General features: G+C 41.6%; 1 protein-coding gene across 11 annotated transcripts in view; it reads right to left on the bottom strand.

Moving 5' to 3' along the window:
• Positions 1 to 19159, bottom strand: part of PLCE1 (phospholipase C epsilon 1) — a 321945-nt gene that overhangs the window by 74554 nt on the left and 228232 nt on the right. For all 11 annotated transcript variants that reach the window (XM_045040422.1, XM_023240750.2, XM_023240751.2 and 8 more), the window contains one exon: positions 6598 to 7273. In XM_045040422.1, coding sequence (XP_044896357.1) covers positions 6598 to 7273 — 676 coding nt within the window. The remainder of the gene's footprint in view (positions 1 to 6597; positions 7274 to 19159) is intronic.

Genomic DNA, 19159 nt, shown 5'->3' with positions numbered 1-19159 from the left:
CAGAGAAAATATATTATTAAATAGTTGGTGCACACCTGAAAGTAATGTAACATCATGTATCAATTATTATACTTCAGTAAAATAAATATAAATAAATAAATAAAATAGTTGGGCTGCTGTCCTCTTGAGTGACTGATACCCAAGACTAGAGAGCCCAGGGGACTCTACATCATGCATATTATGATGCTATGAGCAGTGAAAAGATATTTAAGGGGCATGCAATGCTTTGCAATAGCTCCTTCTCATAAGATAACACCATGCAAATGAGCTGAGTAGCAGCAGAGATTAATTAACTAAATAATGGTCAACAATTCTCTCTGTAAGTAAGGAGGCTCAGTGAATAAAACTACAAAAAGTCACATATGAATTAAAGACAATATGGATGATATTTCACAGGTTGTATAAAATGGACATTTCAGGGGCGCCTGGGTGGCGCAGTCGGTTGAGCGTCCGACTTCAGCCAGGTCACGATCTCGTGGTCAGTGAGTTCGAGCCCCGCGTCAGGCTCTGGGCTGATGGCTCAGAGCCTGGAGCCTGTTTCCGATTCTGTGTCTCCCTCTCTCTCTGCCCCTCCCCCGTTCATGCTCTGTCTCTCTCTGTCCCCCCCCCAAAAAAAAAATGGACATTTCAGAATTAATTTCCATATACTGTTTTTACCTTCCACAAACTTTTAAGGCCAGCCCTCCTTTGCAATTCCAAAGAAGTTCTTGTGAATACATTTTGCTTTGTTGTAGACACTATGTAAATAACAAAGTCTTTGTGTGTGTGCTTGCTCCTTTACCCTAACGTTCAATAACTATTTGATTTTATGACTTGAGTTGTGACTTCCCACTTCCTGCATCCTGTTATGGATCCCAGGATGCTGAGTAACTTGAATGCTTAACGTGGGATATCTTTTGGTGATCTCTCATGGTGGATATCTGGGATTTATGCCTGTCCATTAATCATTTCTCTTTTCTGTGACCATACCCCAGTTTTACTTTTATCTCTTTTCCTCTGGATACAGTCTTGAATCTATGAAAAGGTGAAACATCCTCCCTTGACCAATGGTTGGCATAAGATCCAAATAAGCCAATCAGAATCTCCCTCCCTGGAAAATGAATCTTGAATACAGTGATACTGAGAATGAAAATGGCTGGAGATCATTGTTTCTTGTTGCAGTCCTGCTCAAGATAGTCCCTGTGAACAAGCCACTACAATTAACTTCAAAGTGGAATAAACATTTCATGACACGATTTCATAAATAAATTTTACCTACGTTATTGAATTAACTACCTAATCCTTTGTAGAAGTTTTATCTTTTTTATTTATGGGTTTTAACTAACACATCTTTAAAAATTTAATAGACTACTTCCTTAAAATGTAAAACTTCTGCCCTGGGAAAGACATTGTCAAGAGAATTAGAAGACAAGTCACAGATTGGGAGAAAATGTTTGCAAAAGAAACATCTGATAAAGAATGGTTATCCAGGGGAGCCTGGGTGGCTCAGTCGGTTAAGCGTCCGACTCTTGATTTTGGCTCAGGTCATGATCTCATGGTTTGTTGGTTCGAGCCCCGCATCAGGCTCTGTGCTGACAATGTGGAACCCGCCTGAGATTCTCTCTCTCTTCCTCTTTGTTCCTCCCCACTTGTGCTCTCTCTCTCACTCTCAAAATAAATACATAACCTTAAAAAAATGGCTATCCCAAATACACAGTGAGAACTTAAAACTCAACAATAAGAAAACAAATAACCCAATGAAAAAATAGTCCAAAGACCTCAACAGACACCTCACCAAAGAAGAGATAAAGATGGCAAATAAACACATGAAAAGATATCCCACATCATGTATCATCAGGAAACTGCACATTAAAATGAGACACCACTCCACACCTGGCCAAACTCCCGAACACTGACCACACCAAATGCTGATGGGGATGTGGAGTAACAGGAACAAGAATTCATTCTACTGAGAATGCAACATGGCATAGTCACTTCGGAAGGCAGCGCAGCAGCACCTTACAAAAGTAAACATTCTCTTAAGATACGCTCCAGCAATCACGCTCCTTGGTATTGACCCAAAACAGTTGAAAACTTCAGTCCACACAGAAACCTGAACATGAATATTTACAGCAGCTAGCTTTACTCATAATTGCCACAACTTGGAAGCAACCAAGATGTCCTTCAGTAGGTAAATGGATAAATAAACTATGGTACATCCACACACTGGAGTATTAATTCAGCAATAAAAAGAAATGAGCATGGGAAGACATGCAAGAATCCTCTTATTTTAATAATTTTTTTGAAAGTTTGTTTATTTTGAGAAAGAGAGTGCTAGCAGGGGAGGGGGAGAGAGAGAGAGAGAGAGAGAGAGAATCCCAAGCAGACTCTGCAGGGTCAGCACAGAGCCTGACATGGGCTCAAACTCGTGAAACTGTGAGATAATGGCCTGAGCGAAATCAAGAGTTGGACGCTTAACCGACTGAGCCCCCCGGGCGCCCTGACATGCAAGAATCTTAAATGAATATTACTAAGTGAAAGGAGCCAACCTGAGAAGGTTACATATTGTATGAGTCCAACTATATGATGTTCTAGAAGAGGCAAAACTATGGAGACAATAAAAAGATAAGCGGTTGCAGGGGCAGGGGGGAGGATGAGGTAGGGTGGGAGGAAGAGATGAACAGGTAGAGCACAGAGAATTTTTAGGGTAGTTAAAATACTCCATGTGATATTATAATTATGAATATATGCCATTACATAGTTGTACAAACCTAAACAATGAACTCTGAGGTAAACTGTGGATTTGGGATGATTATGATATATCAATGCAGATTCATCCTTTGTAAAAAAATGTACCATTCTGGTGAGTGATGCTGACAATGGGACATGGGTGGGGGGCAGGAGGTTTATGGGAAATCTCTGTACATTCCTCTCAATTTTATTGTAAACTTAGCACTGCTCTAAAAAAAGAAAATCTTTAATAAAAAAAAATTAATAGACCCATACCATGTACGTATAAAAGAATCAGCCTCCAATGCATTGGTATTTCTAAATTCAGAACATCCTAACATGGGTCAAGCTTTACCCTTAGTAGAAATATTTTAGGCCTGGAAAAGGCAGATGCCTTTGTTTAATCTTTAAAGGAGACTTTCTGGGAAGCAAAATATAGTTTGACTCTTTCTTTTATTTTGTACAAACAAAAACTTGATCGGGATGGGTGAAGGATGTACCTTCTCTTTTTAATTTGGAAGAAGAGCTATTGTGAGTGAAGATACATTCTCAGTTTTAGAAAAAAGTTACTTTCAAATACGAGTATTCTAATACTAGTAAATGTAAATTGATCTAATGAAAATTGTAACAGGAGGTAAAGCAAAAGACAAGAAATTGTCATACTTGTAATGAAGCCTTAGGGATACAGGAAAATAAAAGAAGTTCATGCGGATATTAGGATTAGGAAGCTGATTCCTTAAAAATTATACATGCACTTTTGCCTCTTGGCATTATCTTTGTATATGATATTTGAAGTACTGTTAAATGTATCTAATCCTTTGAATAAGTCCTCCCCCCCCACCCCAGAAGATAGCAAGAATCTGTTTCTTTTTTTTTTTTTAAATTTTTTTTTCAACGTTTTTTATTTATTTTTAGGACAGAGAGAGACAGAGCATGAACGGGGGAGGGGCAGAGAGAGAGGGAGACACAGAATCGGAAACAGGCTCCAGGCTCTGAGCCATCAGCCCAGAGCCTGACGCAGGGCTCGAACTCCCGGACCGCGAGATCGTGACCTGGCTGAAGTCGGACGCTTAACCGACTGCGCCACCCAGGCACCCCACAAGAATCTGTTTCTGTTGCTTACAACCAAATTGTACCTGATACCCCTGTTTTGACCTTCTCAGCTTCCCAGAGATCTTTCCAAATACCCAGGATTATGGGTTCTCAGCTCTGCCTGCGTAACCTCAAGCCAAAACTCATGACACCAGTCTTTCTCCTACACCTCACATCAAATGTCTCGCAGCTTACTTTCTTTTATTTTCCTGTATTCCTAGGCTGTATTATAAAGGTTACTATTTCTTCTTTTTTTCCCTTTATCTCTTGTAAGTATTTCCATTTGATCAAATGCATTTACTAGTACTAAACTACTTCTATTTGAAAGAAGCTTCACACACTCATCACACAAGAAGACTCTGATGTCATGAAAATTACATTCTACATAAGCCCTTTCCAAACTGGGGAGAAAGAAGTACTCTTACAGGGCTGTTAATAGAAGTTTGGAAGAACCCAAGACTGTTCATAAATTTCTTTAACTTACAGGTACATTTAAACCCATTTCTTTTGTACCTTAGGACTTCTCAAGAGCCTTAAGTGTGCTAAGAGGTATTCTAAATCACCAAGAGGGACATTTAACATGATGCCTATTTGACCTTTTGTTCTTAAAATACCAACTTGGATCTTTTTGATGTTCTCTGAGACAATTTGGGAGATGGGAAAATAATCAGTCGCTGAGTTTGTTTCACGTAACAAAAATCCTGAGTGTCTGTTTCTGAGAAATGTTGCCTTGTCTTCCTGGGCGGCTCATGCAGAACAATGTTTTGAGGCAGACCATCACCTGTTTTCAGAAGTGACTGAAGTAGATGGAGCTATTGTGCCATTACACCTTAACGGCTTGTTCCCATGCAGTGGTGGAGGAGTGGGGGCTGTGGGGAAGGGAGGGGTGCTGCTGTGTGTGCAACTGGGAAGGGCTGAGTTGGCTCCAGGTCACTTCCTGTCTCTGCTCCAGCCGTGCCTCTTACCTCTTCTGCTGTTTCTGGTCTCAGCTGGTGCCTTCTTCAGCAAAAACTGAAGGCTGCCAGGGTGAATGAGAGACTAAGTACACCCTAGGTGTTCATTCAGCTACTTTATGCTGGAAGATGGGAAAGGAAACAAATGGAGCAAATAAACCACATCGCCAGCCGCTTTGTGACAGTGAGTGTAACTGAGCTCAGAGACTTTGGTTTGTGTCCAGGTTGAATGGATTTGCATGACTGTGGAAAGCTGAGGAATGATTATAATTAAAAATCAACATTTTACCTGGGGCGCCTGGGTGGCTCAGTCAGTTAAGCGTCCGACTTCAGCTCAGGTCACGATCTCACAGTCTGTGAGTTCAAGCCCTGCGTCAGGCTCTGTGCTGACAGCTCAGAGTCTGGAGCCTGCTTCGGATTCTGTGTCTCCCCCCTCTCTGCCCCTCCCATGCTCATGCTCTGTCTCTCTGTCTCTGTCTCTCTCTCTCAGTAATAAGTAAATGCTAAAAAAAAAAAAAAATTGAGAACTGCTGAAGACTTCTTTTTTTCCAAGCAGCTGACTGCACTGGACTCTCCCTGTGGAGTGGACAGGAAGCAGGTATCTTGGTTTCCACTTTAAGATGAATTAATTGAAACAGGCTTTGTGCTGTGCAGTATTAGCATGATCGTGTACATAGGCCTATATGCTTATTAATCAATTAACCCATTAGTTGTTCAGGATATGATCTCCACTCATCAGTATTGCATGAATGTGGGTAAAGGAGAAAAAGGGAGCATTATATATATACACATACATACACATATATATGTGCATCTCTACTAACAGCCCAGGGGAAAATGTCTCTACTTGTCAGAAACATGTTAGGACTGTGAAAAGTACATGAAATCAGTCATTTGAGTAATTTCAGCCATGGTTCTATTTGTTCTGTGACACTAGTAAAAAAAGATTTTTTTTTTTTTTTGCCAAAAAAGATGGAAAAGCATAACAAAGAAAAACTGAATGCTTTGATACAACTCATTTGGAAACGCCATCAATAGTGTTGTGTCCCCTTGTGGCAGGGTTTTCCCGAGCAATCTGCCCTCTGTCTTCCAGGAGTATGCTATTCTGGTCCTTCCGGTCTCTTCTCACACCTCAGCCCAGTGCTGCCGCCACCCTTGGCTGGAGTGTTAAGTACCTGATAATTTTAGGGTTAGTGAGAAACACACTCACTTTAAGCAGCTGACTGTGAGAAGCTGCCTCCACAGGGCTGTGCCAATATAAGCCTGGTGAGGAAGAACTTCATTAAAGCTCAGAGGTGCTACAGTGAGGCAGCAGGACACAGTGAATTAATGCTCCGAGAGTCACCTAGCATATTAGGTGATGGGGCAGGATTTCAATTTCCAAAGTGAAGGTTTCCAATGTATCAGCTGGTCCGTAATTAATAATAAAAGCATTCACACCATAATGCTGTCGATGGAAACTTTGAGTAAGCGAATATGCTTATATTAACTGGTTTCTTTGCTGTGAGAAGTACAATGACCGCAGTCTCTATTTCATACAAAATGTTAACTGGACCTAATAAAAGCCACACACTATTCTTTATACATAGGAACTGGCATTAACGACTTGACACATATTAACTCAGTTAACCCCCACAGCCGCTCTAACAATGGGTATTGTTATCATTCTCATTTTATAGATAAGAAACCAAGGCACAGAAAGGTAAAGTCGAAGGTGCCCTGTATCACTGAGGTAGTAAATGACAGAGGGTGAGAATGAACCCTGGTGGTCCAAGTGTGGCTTTGCAAGATTAATGACTTGAGAATTAGGGGAGTGAGGAGAGAGGGACGGCTACACCCCTACCTGATAGAGGCTGACGTACTGTTTCCGCAGCCACTGCTGTCTCTGGTCAGGGAACTTCCTCATCTTCCTCACGGCTCTCGTGAGTTCCAGCAATCCACTGAAGAGCATCTTAGCTGTGTGCCTGGGTGCCACAAAGTGCAATAATCTATTGTCCGTGGTCTGGAGCCCATAGAGCAGCGTCACGCCAGTCTCTGAGAGAAACATGCTACCCAGTTTGTTCTGAACACACACAGTGTGTATATCGATGCTAGGGTGTCCCATGTACACAGCTTTTGCTGAGAACAGATCCAAGACCCCCTCTGCCAGGCCACTTAGTCCAGCATTGCCCAGTAACGGGAATTTGCCAGGCTCAGACGTGTTACTAAGCACACCGAGTTTTGCTTTAGCACTGGCCAGGGAAGCAGTGGTGGGCTTTGTCCAGGTCAAGGTGCTGTTGTCAGGCTGAAGCTGGAGGAAGCATCGGGCAGAGAGGTGCGTGTCCTGGTCATAGTGGATGACAGTGGCCCCCTGCAGCAGGAACTGGTGCACATCGGCTCGGATGGACAGCACGTACCATGGGATTAGCTCTGTCCCATGGTCAAAGGCCTTCTGTGGCTCTTCTGATCCGTGAGCGTCCCATTCTTTGGATTTCTCAAAGATGTCATTTTCAGAATCTAACAGGTCTCCAATGATAAACCTAATGGAAAAAGGTACAAATTTGATCTGTCTTGTAATCAGAAGTGAGAACAACACAAAGCCTTTCGCTGACACTGGACATCATTTTTCACTCCACTGTAAGTTCAAATTAGCATAGGAAATATAAAATGCTAAAGGTCAGAGTAAACTTTTTATAGCTGTATTCTAAAACCATGTATTTAGCAGTATGTCTGACTGTAGGCATAAGGAAAGGAACTACTATAAGTTCTTGTATTTTTAATATCAACAATCTTCATTATGTATTAGTTTCCCCTCTTGTGTCAGGAACTGTTAAATACATTACATACTTTTTTTTGAGAGAGAGAGAGAGAGAGAGAGAGAGGGAGGGTGGTGAAGGGCAGAGGGAGAGAGAGAGAGAATCTTAAACAGGCTCCATGCTCAGTGTGGAGCTTGATGTAGGGCTTAATCCCATGACCCTGGGATCATGGCATGAGCTGAAATTAAGAGTCGGGCTCTCAACCGACTGAGCCACCCAGGTGCACTGTTATATACATTTTTGCACTTAATTTGACCTACTTGTGATGTAAGATTTTTTTTTCTTTTTAACCTATGAGGAAGCTGGGCTCAAAAGGGGTAGAATAACTCCCTCCAGATCATCCAGCTCAGAAGAGGCCTACCCAAGGCAGGATTCTGCTCTGACTTGTCAGCCTGGGACCTTCCTCACTAAGTTTGACTGCCTTCTACTTGATCAGAACCAAATGTTGTGACCTGAACAGAATGGGGCTAAAATAGGCAGAACAAGACTTACTACGTTGGCCTGAGAAGTGTCTCTGTTAAAAAATAAAATACCATTAGTTCAAAGACACTTGGAAAATACAGCCATGGTGGCTAGATGAACAAGAACAGTTCTCCTTGACTCAACCTTAGATTTTCATTGTGTGTGTGTGTGTGTGTGTGTGTGTGTGTGTGTGTGTGTGTGTGTATGCTCATGTATGTATACATGTGCACATAAAGGACTTGTCTGCTTGGAAAATTCAGCCAAGTTGTCTTCCCTGAGTTGGGAATCTGGATTACTAGGACCAGAAGGATCTAGGGGGAAGGCAAGGGAGACCTTATTGCCTCCTTTCTATAGGGCCACCTTTGTAGGAATGTGCCCAAGAGAGACTTGTTCTTTTTGTTTCAAAGCATGAAGAATTGTTATTAAGATCAAGGTTTCTGGGCCCCTGGGTGCTCAGTCAGTTAGGTGGCTGACTCTTGATTTTGGCTCAGGTCATACTCTCATGGTTCTTGGGATTGAGCCCCGCATCAGGCTCTGTGCTGACAGCATGGAGCCTGCTTGGGAATCTCTCTCTCCCTCTCTCTGCCCTTCCCCTGCTCACACTCTCTCTGTTTCTCTCTGAAAATAAATAGAATTTTAAAAAAAGAATAGAGATTAAAAAAAAAAGAAAAGATCAAGGTTTTTGCTGTTTGATCCATAGACATCACTTGCAAAGTGGTGGATAAAATTGAGAAGGAGCTGGTCCATACATCTCTGGGGAGGAACGTTCCCACTGACTTGAGGCACTTGGGCAGCCTACTGTGACTTCTGGCAGGGCAGGAGCAGTGGCACTGGGCTTCCTGGACTCTTGGTCTAGATCCTGGTCCCTGAGCAAGATCCCATTCCTGCTTTCAAATGGCAGGTTCTTCCTCCTTGCCTCCCATAAGTAGATATTCTTTTTTTTTTTCCAATATATGAAATTTATTGTCAAATTGGTTTCCATACAACACCCAGTGCTCATCCCAAAAGGTGCCTTCCTCAATACCCATCATCCACCCTCCCCTCCCTCCCACTCCCCATCAACCCTCAGTTTGTTCTCAGTTTTTAAGAGTCTCTTATGCTTTGGCTCTCTTCCACTCTAACCTCTTTTTTTTTTTCTTCCCTTCCCCCATGGGTTTCTGTTAAGTTTCTCAGGATCCACGTAAGAGTGAAAACATATGGTATCTGTCTTTCTCTGTATGGCTTATTTCACTTAGCATCACACTCTCCAGTTCCATCCATGTTGCTACAAAGGGCCATATTTCATTCTTTCTCATTGCCACGTAGTACTCCATTGTGTATATAAACCACAATTTCTTTATCCATTCATCAGTTGATGGACATTCAGGTTCTAGTAGATATTCTTAAAAAAAGAAAATAAATCTACAAGAGATCTCACAAATCTGATAATCAGAATATCGTCTTCAGATAACACACACTGGAAACACTGGAAACAATCCAAATGTCTAGCAACAATAAAATGTATAAATAAAATTTGGTGGATTCATACAATGTAATGAATTGCACAGCAATGAAAACAAACAGGTAATAGCTAGCGCAATGCAACGACAGGGACATATCTTAAGCAAGACACACAAGAATATATATTGTATGGTTATGTTTGTGTAAATGTAAATTTCAAAACCAGGTAAAACTATACTATGTTATTTAGAAATGCACAAGAGGGATATAATTATAAAGAAAAACAGGAAATAGTAGTGAATTTTAGTCTAGGGGTAAGGGTGACAAAATTGAGAAGGGAAACACATGGTTTCTGGTGCTGGTCAATGTTTCACTGTGGGCGGAGTTATGCATGCATTGACTTGATTATCCAAATACATTCTTTTTTTTGTTTTTAAGTTTGTTTATTTATTTATTTATTTATTTTGAGAGAGAGAGAGAGAGAGAGAGAGAGAGAGAGAGTACAAGCGGGGGGAAGGGCAGAGAGAGAGGGGGGCAGAGGATCCAAAGAGGGCTTCATGCTGACAGCTTTGAGCCTGATGTGGGCCTCAAACTCACAAACCCTGAGATCACTACCTGAGCTGAAGTCGGATGTTCAACTGACTGAGCCACCCAGGTGCCCCCAAAATACATCCGTTTTTTTTTTTTAACTTTTAACTTTAGAATAACTTTAGATTTGTGGAAAAATTTCAAAAACAGTAGATCCCACATTTGGTTTTCCCTGTTATGATCATCTTATTGGGATGCTATGTTTGACATAATTCATAATCCAATACTGATTCATTATTATTAATTGAAGTCCATACTCTATAGAGTTCCTTAGTTTCTTCCCTCCCCCATGTCCTTTTTCTTTTCCAGGATTCTATTCAGGATACCATATTACATTTAGTTGTCATGCTTCTATAAGGCTCTTCTTATATATGACAGTTTCTTACACTTCCCTTGTTTTTAATGATCTTGACAGTTCTGAGGAGCACTGGTTAGGTATTTTGTAGAATGTCCCTCAATTAGAATTTGCCAGATATTTTTCTCATAATTAGACTGGGGCTATCAGGTCTGGGGAGGAAGCTCACTGGGCTAGAGAGTCCTTCTCCTCACATCACAGCCAGGGAACATACTATTAACATGATTTAACTGTTGATGTTGATCTGACTGAGGTTGTGTTGGTCATGTCCCACTGTAAAGTTATTCTTTATTATTATTTTTAATATAATTTATGGTCAAACTGGCTAACATACAGTGTGTACAGTGTGCTCTTGGTTTTGAGGGTAGATTCCTGTGATTCATCGCTTACATGCAACACCCAGCGCTCATCCCAACAAGCACCCACCTCAATGACATTTTTAAAACTCCTTTCCATATTGTCCTCTTTGGAAGGAAGTCCACATGCACATGTAAGGGGTACAAAGTTATTTTCTACCTCCTCAAGGGCAGAATATCTATATAGGTTTTTTGGAATTCTTCTGCGTGGGAGATTTGTCTCTTCTCTCCCATCTGTTTGTTAATTTTTTTTTTTAACGTTTATTTATTTTTGAGACAGAGAGAGATACAGCATGAACGGGGGAGGGTCAGAGAGAGAGGGAGACACAGAATCCGAAACAGGCTCCAGGCTCTGAGCAGTCAGCACAGAGCCCGATGCGGGGCTCGAACCCACGGACGGTGAGATCATGACCTGAGCCGAAGTCGGACGCTCAACCGACTACTGAGCCACCCAGGCGCCCCTCTCCCATCTGTTTGCTTATCATTTACGTATATGGGTTCATGAATATTTATTTAATATTTTAGTTTATAATCTAATTCTACTTCATTTTGTAGCTCGAATTGTCCCAGCTTTGGCCATCAGAAGCTTTCTTAGTTGGCTCTTGTATTCCTTTGAAGTTTATTGTACTTCCTTTGTTTGTTTTTAGCACTTCTTTACTTTCCGGTACAACAAAATGCCCCAGGCTCATCTTTTGTATTTCCTGCCCCAGCTCTAGGATCAGCCATTTCTCTAAGGAACTTTGCTTTCTTTTATTGAAGAATGTTATTAGAAACCGAGATTTGCATGCTAGCTGCAAACACACCCTATTTTATGTACTTAAAATTTTTTTTAAGTTAAAATCTTTAAAATCTTTATTTATTTATTTATTTATTTATTTATTTATTTATTTAGCTAACATACCGTGTATACAGTGTGCTCTTGGTTTTGGAGGTAGATTCCCGTGATTCATCGCTTACATACAACACCCAGTGCTCATCCCAACAAGTGCCCTCTGCAATGCCCATCACCCATTTCCCCCTCTCCCCCAGTCTTCCCCTCCATACCCCGCCCCCCGCCCCATCAACCCTCAGTTTGTTCTCTGTATTTAAGAGTCTCTTATGATTTGCCTCCCTTCCTCTCTGTTTGTAACTATTAAAAAAATTTTTTTTAATGTTTATTTTTGAGAGAGAGAAAGACAGCATGAGCAGGGGAGGGGCAGAGAGAGAGAGGGAGACACAGAATCTGAAGCAGGCTCCAGACTTTGAGCTGTCAGCACAGAGCCCAATGTGGGGCTTGAACTCAGGAACCGCGAGATCACGACCTGAGCCAAAGTCAGACGTTTAACTGACTGAGCCACCCAGGCACCCTTTATGTACTTTTCTTAATGTTGCACTTAATGATAAAAAGTGAAGAAACAAAAAGAAAATCCTTTATGTCTAGCCTAGCTTGATTCCTCTGAAACTGCCATCAAGAACAATGGAAAACCAATATTTATTTATGTCCTCGTCTACAATGCTTATGCTCATGCTTCAGACACATAGAATGGTGGTTAGGAACATGCCGTCTATAGTCACTGTGGGTTTAATGTTTAGCTCTGCCACCTATCTGCTGTGTGACCTGGTCAAATCATTCAACCTCACTTTACTTATCTGTTAATGGCAAAAAGACAATGCTCATTTCACAGTGGAGGTGAGGCTCAAATAAGAGTACTTGCAAAGAAAGCACTTAGCACCGTGTCTGGCTCAGTAAAGTACACCACTGTAATTAAATATAGGAAGACCAAGATTTCATTCTTCCTGCTTCTCCTTTCCCCACCTTCCTTTTCTCTACACTAAATGGGCCCAACTATTGCTCTAGAGGGGTTTTCTTTAGGGCCACATGCAAGCTCTTTTATCTTTTTATTTCCTTTCTCTGGGATCATTTTCACATTCTCCAGGTCACACTTCTGGTTTTTGTTGTTTTTTTAAGAGCAGAAAGGATTCAATTGGTGTACTTTATGTACCCATAAAGTACAATTTATGTTAATTTGGACATATAACTTCTGATTTTAATTGAGCAAAAGAAATAGTGTCTCCCATATTCCATTTAATTTGAGTTCTGAGCTAAACCAAGTATTTTCCAGTGAAAAACTGCAAGTATTACAAAAAACAGCATCTGGGGGTGCCTGGTTAAGCGTCCGACTTCAGCTCAGGTCATGATCTCTCGTTTCGTGAGAGTTCGAGCCCCGTGTTGGACTCTGTGCGGACGGCTTAGAGCCTGGAGCCTGCTTCGGATTCTGTGTCTCCCTCTCTGTTCCTCCCCCGCTGGTGCTACTGTCTCCCTCTCTCTCAAAAATAAATAAACATTAAAAAAAAAAAACCACACACAAAAAAACCAGTGTCTGGAAAGAAAACTGTGCAGCTTTTCTGGAGCCTGTTTTCTGCTGCTCGGAGCTAATGTAAACTGGGAGCGAGAGACACTGTCTTTCTTAGCATCAGTTTCTATTTTTGAACACAAAAAGGACTAATGCTGAGTGTTCACAGTTACATTACAAAGCCTAAGATAATGCCTAAGAGAAAAGTGACAATTGTCTTGGTAATGAAATAAGTTCATTTCAAGATAGAAACTAGTAGCTTTGTCTCTTAGATCTTACGGTGGATGTTCTGCACTTCTGTGCCTGATTCTCTTAGGAGACAAATCCCTGTGGGTTTACAAGGAGGAGTTGGTGGCATTTAAAGGGTTATTTAGGGACCAAATAACATAATCAAAGATCAAAGATGTGATTTACCAGCAAAGAAGCTACCTTGTCAAACTTAGGTCATGTGCCCCAAGAAGAAGACCACGGAGTGAAACAGAAGGAAAGTGTGTATCTGAACCCCCTGGAGAAGTTCCACAGAGTCGGTCGGTTAGAAACCATAAATTGACAGATAAATAGTTTTCTAAAGTTCCCTAATGAAAATCTTCTATGTGGGGACAAGTGGGCTATTAATCAACTTGGTTAGGCATTTTTAAAAATGTTTATTTATTTATTTTGAGAGAGACAGAGAGAGAGAGAGCAGGGGAGAGGCAGACAGAGAGGGAGAAATAGAATCCCAAACAGGCCCCACCTTGTCAGCACAGAGCCCAATGCGGGGGCTCCACCTCTCCAAGTATGACATCATGACCTGAGAGAAATCAGGAGTCGGATGCTTAACCCACTGAAGCCACCCAGGCGCCCCAACCTAGTTATGTATTTTCTTAATAACTATTCATTACTTCCTACAATGTTATTATGATTACAGGACCATGATTCATCATGATTTGGAGCCAGCCTGCCTGAGGTTAAATCCTGGCCCTGGGAGGTATAAGATCCTGAGTAAAACGGAACTATTGTGAGGATTACATAATGTGATATATGTGAAATATTCAGGACAGTGTTTGCTCAAATGTAGGCTCTTAATAAATAACAGCATGTTAAGTATTACTAATATTATTATTGTCCGGATTACATGTGCAAAGTCAATATTCTAGAATGTAACCACCAAACAAACATTGCTTCACTGTGGAAATGGTGTCCAAATTTCAAGTTGGGATTCAAGTGATAAACTAGCTTGAATTGAATGTCGTGCAGACAGTGGGAAATGGCTTTCTTTGTTATAGGTCACAGAAGTAGGACTGGTCTTGGGTGCTGGCTGAGGAGACAGGAAGAGAGAGAGAGAGAGAGAGAGAGAGAGACAGAGAGGGTCTCAGGTATGCCCAGCAAAGCCAGGGGTGGTGTAGGGGAGACCATGTTAGGGTCTAGGCTGGCCTGAAGCAGTCAACTATATGTAAAGGATGTTATGAGGTGGGTGTTTGTAAGATTGAGACTGGTCTATACCATCTTCTGTGGAGAATAACTGGTTTCCTGTCATTTTATTATTTTGTGCCTGCACATTGAGAGTGTGTGTGTGAGTGAGTGAGTGAGTGTGTGTGTGTGTGTGTGTGTGTGTGTGTGTTTCTCAGATACTGTACTTCCTTCTGCTCAGCTTTCTTATTTTCTATCCCTGTGGGATTGGATAATCTTCCAGGCAAGTCTCAAGGAGGCAGTTGGAGTAGGAGGGCACAGAATTCAGCTCTCTCCAGTAAGGAAGGGGAGCATGACTGAGGGGTGGTCCTAAAATGGTGACTGCTGCCAAGTGCCCACACCTAAGTGTCAGGCCCCCAGATGCCCTGGCTTGGCACTGAAGGGTGTGATGGCAGCCATGCCCCGATAACCCCATCTATGTGGCATTTACAGTGTAAAAGTGCTTATCTCACAAAATCCTTACAACAGCTCTATAAAGCAGTATGGCCATCCCTATTTTAGATGACAAAACCAAGGCTTAGTGAGATGAAGTCACCTACCCAGGTGCCATAGATAGAGAGTGCTGGCAATGTGACTGCAAAATTTGAGTGCTTAATCATCTCAAGCAGTCTCCATTCTAAGGTTCTGTCTGAACTCATTATCTACTTATATCCAATTTCTTCAAATGTACAAATTCTTCTTAAGCTGCAGCATCTTTTTTTTTAATATTTATTTTTGAGAGAGAGAGAGAGAGAGAGAGAGAGAGAGAGAGAGAGAGAGCAGGGAAGGGGCAGAGAGAGAGGGAGACACAGAATCTGAAGCAGGCTCCAGGCTCTGAGCTGTCAGTGCAGAGCCCAACGTGGGGCTCAAACTCATGAGCTGTGAGATTATGACCTGAGCCAGTCAGCTGCCCAACTGACTGAGCCACCCAGGTGCCCCTGCAGCATCTTTTTTTTTTTTTAACTTTTTTTTTTTAATGTTTATTTATTTTTGAGAGACAGAGAATGAGCAGGGGAGGGGCAGAAGGAGAGGGAGACACAGAATCTGAAGCAGGCTCCAGGCTCTGAGAGTCAGCACAGAGCCTGACATGGGGCTCGAACCCACAAACTGTGAGATCATGACCTGAGCCGAAGTCAGATTTAACCGACTGAGCCACCTAGGCACCCCCAAGCTGCAGCATCTTAAAGAGGGGCAACAATATTAAGAGCTTGCAGCTCCTATATGACTACACACTCTTCTTACACATCTCACGAGAGAGAGAGAGAGAGAGAGAGAGAGAGAGAGAGAGAGAGAGAATCTTAAGCAGGCTTCACATTCAGGAAGGAGTCCGATGTGGGGCTCAATCCCACAACTCTAGGATCATGACCTGAACCAAAATCAAGAGTCATATTCTCAACCGACCAAGCCACCCAGGCTCCTCACATCTTAATATTCTTAATTTCCATTTTCCTGCAATGGTATCACATGCTTCTCTTATGCCTCCATGACTTACACATACTCACACAGACAAAACTCTTTATTCTCCGTGCTGGTAAATTAAAAAAAAAATCATCACTTTTTTAAATTTTATTTTATTTGAGAGAGAGAGAGAGAGAGAGAGAGAGAGAGAATGTGAGCTGGGGAGAGGGGCAGAGGGAGAGAGAGAGAGAGGGAGAGAGAATCTTAAGAATCTCCACACTCAGGATGGAGCCTGATATGGACTCAATCCCATGATCCTGGGATCATGACCTGAGCCAAAATCAAGAGTCGGATGCTCAACTGATTGAACCATCTAGGCACCCCAAAAAGTCTTTATTAATGAGTTTTATAGGTTGTATAAAATATAACTGGAGTGTTTTTATAATTCAGATGTTCCCAATCTATAGGAACTAGAAATAAAAAGAAGCTGAGGTTAGCCCCTCTACAGTAACAAGAAATGCCTTGAACACTGCAGGAGAAAAGACCCTGTCTTGTACTGAAAATGTGGTCAGGCTTATGCCCCAGCTCTGTAGGCATCACATGGGCAAGTGACTCCATGGGCGTCACTTCTTCATCTGTACAGGGGAGTTGGATGAGTTGACCCTAAAATTCCACTGACCTTTTGAGATTCTCTAAACCCTATTCCTTTCCTGCTGAGGACTTGAACTTTTTATAATCACTTTCCTGGGGTTTCCGTGAGTGCTTCAAATGGGTTTTCTGGCAGGAGTAGCTGGGAGATTTGAGAAAAATTATAAGAGAACTCTGCAGGCTGGGAGAAGCAATGACCATGAGATTGTCCCTTCTTTCTTTGATGTAAGTTTCACAGAGTTGATGGCTGCCACAGGAACAGGGCTAAAGGTTTATAGAGTCTTTGTTTCGGCCAAATCAACAACAAAGCATGGTTCCTATGGGTTTTGGGACTTGGAAATCCCTTTGCCACAGACATCCCTGTGCTGGAAATTATAACACAGGGCTCTGGTTCAGGAATAGGTTCCCCAGGCCTGGCGGATGGTCCCAGGAACAGTGCTTGCTGATTTGGGTTCAGTGAATTCTATTAAATACCCTCACCCCCGGTTTTTGTGTTTGCTGGTTCTTTTCAGAGGAGCAGCCACTTGGGGTAAAACAAACTATTTCTGGTACTGAGTGACCTAGCTTTTAATGTGATTTTAACATGGCTTCACAGGATATTTGCATTTTTGTGATTTTTTTCCCCTTCTAAGACTGCTTACCAGTAAAGGCTGGAAAATGGGAAGTTAAAGAACAACATTCTTGGGATGTAGATGATAAAATGATTAGAAAGAGGACAAGAGAATAAGTAGAAAATTGGGAATGAAAATTTCTGGAGAGGTGGTTGGATGAAATAAGAAATGTATTACTTGAAGGAACTCCAGGCCAGAAAAACCGTCAAAAAGATATTAAGGGAAACTCAGAGGCTAAGTCTCTAAGGCTCAATCAAAGGCAGCGTTCCTAAAAGTAGTTTAGAAAGGTTGACATCTTTAAGTGACACCTCCCACCCCTCCCCACATTGCCCCAAGAGAAGGTTGTTATAAAGAAGAGCCATCTGAAATTCATTATTTTATCTATTCAGGGATGATGTATCTCTCCTAGTAGGGTGTAACAAAGGAAAAGGCATGCTTCTTCTCTAAATCATCTGTCTGATTTTTCTTATAAATACCGTGAAACTTATCATGGATCATGACTGTTTCTTTCTTTTGGTCACTAAGAATTCTCAGAACAAAATTTAGTCACTGTAAAGACTGGATAGTACACACTTGATTATGTTTTACTTTTTCCTATCCTATTTCTCTTTTCCCTTAATATCATCAATTATTTATATTTATTCACTTTTTATTGTTTATTTATTTATTTTGAGAGAGAGAAAGAGCCGGGGGGGGGGGGGTGGAGAGAGAGGAAAAGAGAGAGAGGGAATCCCAAACAGGTTCCTTGCTGTCAGTACAGAGCCCAACATGGGGCTTGATCCCACAAACCATAAGATAATGACTTGAACCAAAAGCAAGAGTCAGATGCTTAACCGACTGAGCCACCCAGGTGCCCTTATTTATATTTATTCTTATAAGCATCTACAAAATCTTTTGTGAAAGGAGTATAGTATATACCTAGATACCCATAAACACAGATAGGCAAGTAAAGGCAGATATAGATTAAGGACTTAAATGGCTATGAGATGCTTCCTGTGCAAACATGTGTTTATTTATCAATGGTCCTCTCTCTGCATATACATTGCTAGTAACGTCGGCAACAGTTAGTGAGAAAACTTTCAAATAAGCTTTGATTTGAGATAATTAAAAAACAAAAAGCAACTGGTAGAAGCTACTTGTGAGACATTTGAGCTTTAGGGCCCAGACACTGTGGTAAGATTATTCTTTGAGCACTTGGGTCCTTTGGAGGAATCTGGAATACAGGTTTATTTCCTTAAAACATAACAGCATTAGAGATTCAGGCACAAAGCATTCATTTCTATGTTCACAACAGATTCTAAGGATTTAGCTCTATAAATCCAAAGAAATTATTTTCTGAAAACACTGTTGCCCTTTCCAGTATAGGCTCACACACACAGAGACAACCAGAAAAGGCTTTGCAAAACAAACTACAAGGTCTTATAAATGCACACAATTGTGCATAAGGACTCAAAGACAACTGCAAGGTATGACTCATGAGTACTGACTACAGATAAAATCTTTCATGGCAAAGATGTCAAAGCCAGTAGACAGGTTTTAGATGGCGCTAGAGGATTCCTCTAGCTGGACCAGGCGCTGCCATTTGAGTTAGACTTTCCCATGAACAAATGGCCTTGAAGAGGCACAATATATGCCCCAAGACCACTGATTTCTGAACTTGTCATGTAGTTGTGGGTACACATGTCTAGGTAGGCAGCAACGGCTATAGATAAACAAGCAATTGGAACAACTGAACAGTTTTAAAGCTACAGATGCCACCTTGCAGAACCGTGTTTCTGGAAGTGAGATCTCTCTCTTTTAAAAATGTTTATTCTTGAGAGAGAGAGGGAGAGAGCAAGTGAGTAGGGGAAGGGCAGAGAGCAAGGGAGACAGAGGATCCCAAGCAGGCTCCAGGCTCTGAGTTGTCAGCACAGAGCCTATGTGGGACTTGAACCCACGGACCATGAGATCACTTCAGCCAAAATCAGACGCTTAACCAACTGAGCCACCCA

This window comes from Felis catus, chromosome D2 (assembly GCF_018350175.1).
Source record: "Felis catus isolate Fca126 chromosome D2, F.catus_Fca126_mat1.0, whole genome shotgun sequence".
NCBI lineage: Eukaryota > Metazoa > Chordata > Mammalia > Carnivora > Felidae > Felis > Felis catus.
The sequence above is the reverse complement of the archived record's forward strand: the minus strand, read 5'-3'. Positions and strand labels throughout refer to the sequence as shown.